At 28.3% G+C, this 2050-nt stretch overlaps 1 protein-coding gene across 1 annotated transcript in view; it reads right to left on the bottom strand.

The window, feature by feature from the left end:
* Positions 1-1508, bottom strand: part of LOC105172166 (two-component response regulator ORR26-like) — a 4216-nt gene extending 2708 nt beyond the window's left edge. The window contains exons 1-2 of the mRNA XM_011093522.1: positions 1320-1508; positions 311-460 (exon numbers count right to left, since the gene is read on the bottom strand). Coding sequence (XP_011091824.1) covers positions 311-460; positions 1320-1476 — 307 coding nt within the window. The 5' untranslated portion in view covers positions 1477-1508. The remainder of the gene's footprint in view (positions 1-310; positions 461-1319) is intronic.

The following is a 2050-nucleotide window of genomic DNA, read 5'->3' as shown; positions in this document are numbered from 1 at the left end:
TTCAAATTTTCAATTCTATTTTTAGAAAAAGAAAAAAACATTATGGGAGTATTATGAATTTTATTTTCAGCGAGGGCAAAGTTGATAATGTTAGCCCCGTGAAAGGATTACATAATTTTATCAAATATCATGGGAGTATTATGAATTTTTCTAACGACAAGAGGGTATTCTTATTTACGCCAAATTTCAAGATAACACGTTGTAATTTACACTAAATGTAAAGCATCAACTTCATAAAATTCTAAGACATTTTGCTAACAAGAAATAAATCAACATTTCTAAAAAAAAAACAATGTGAAGAACCACTTACAAATCACAAGCAGATCCATTTTAGTAGCATCTTGTAAAAGCTGGAACCCATATAAATCAGGTGAGTTTATATTTGCCATCACAAGATCAAATTTAGCCTTTCCTTTTGATAAAATTGACACAGCTGTTGATGCAAGCTTGACTGCTGTAACTGCAAGGAAAACAAAAAATCATTAACTGGTGTAAGAACAAAGAAAATGGACATTTTGGTCAGAATATTTACTAAGGTTTAATTATGACTGTAGCGAAAAATCATGTTTTTTTTAGTGAAAAAATACAAATCGATAACAATATAGGATAACATGCAACAATCGAGCAAATAATCATCGATGTAGGTACTCTTGTTCATTTAAATAAAAGTACTCGCAAATTGTATTTACTATTTTCCATTTATATAAAAAATTCTGAAGATAATTTGAAAGATAAGATATCATAAAATTAAAACTGGCGCAAAATATATATTTAAATTCAAAATATGATTGTGGAAACAAAGACATTGATGAAAATATAATAACTCAAGACCTATATGTACAAATGCACTTTGATTCTTTAACAATGTGTTTTGAATTGTTTAAGCATCATGTAAACTTAATCTAAGCGAAAAATTTGACGATCATGAAAGAAAACACTGACGGAAAATCGTATTTTTGGTTCCATATATTTGAGTCGGTTTCATTTTTAGTCCAATCTATTACAATTTTCTTACTTTGCATCCAGTAAGTTAAAAATCTTCTCAATGTTAGTCTCCACGTTCATTTTCGCCCAAAAATAAGAAAATGTACAGAAAATGCTAATTGTTCTGTTCATTATCGGGCTAAAAAATGCATATGAGGATTAAAACTGAGAAAATTTTCAAATTGTGGGATGTAATATGGGAAAATCGTAACAAATGAGACTAAATTAAAAAAAAAAAAAATCTGAACATATGGGACCAAAAATACGATTTTTTTCAAATACTGACTTCATCTTCCTTGTGTACTTGAAGGGAGACAAATATGAGTTTGATGTACCTTTGTAAGAGAAGTATTGCAACATGCTTATTGCTTTATCATGATCTTCACTATCATGCTCAACAAGCAACACATGCATCCTATGTGCCATGTTTGGCAAAAAAGCTGTTGAAATAGGTGAAGCTTCAAAAGAGTGGTGAACTACTAAATCTTTCATGATGTTTAGAGCATTTCGGAAAATCAAATGAAAATGATAATTGTAATAATACCACAATTCTCAAGCATCTATGCCCATTTATATACACATTTTTTCTTGTGAAATTTAGTGATTTTATTTTTACTTTTTAACTTTTGGACATTGGTTTCAACTCGTAACGTTTAACATTAAAATTAAAGTAATCCTTTTTGCTTTTTAATTATGGCCCTTCAAGTTGACTTACAAGAAACCATTTTTCATTAATGTTATGCACTTTAATGCTTAAGTAGTCAAATGTTAGCATAATCATGTTGAGAAAATCATCACTTTATTACATAAACCTTATTAGCATTAATTAAGAATGTTTGCTTGTTCAACTTCTAATGTTAGATTTCCTAGACAGAATGGACCATGTTTTCTTTCTTCCCACTTTGATAATTAGGAAATAAAAGAGAAATAGAAATAAATAGGTGCATATATAATCATTAAAATTATATAAAATTGTTATAATAAACTAGGTAAAAGTTTAATCAATTTCGAATTTGTTCTATAATAAATTTTTATGTCAATTCTGCTTAGATTTGAACCTCGTTGA

This window comes from Sesamum indicum, linkage group LG10 (assembly GCF_000512975.1).
Source record: "Sesamum indicum cultivar Zhongzhi No. 13 linkage group LG10, S_indicum_v1.0, whole genome shotgun sequence".
Lineage (NCBI taxonomy): Eukaryota > Viridiplantae > Streptophyta > Magnoliopsida > Lamiales > Pedaliaceae > Sesamum > Sesamum indicum.
This window is presented reverse-complemented; position numbering and strand designations above follow the sequence as displayed.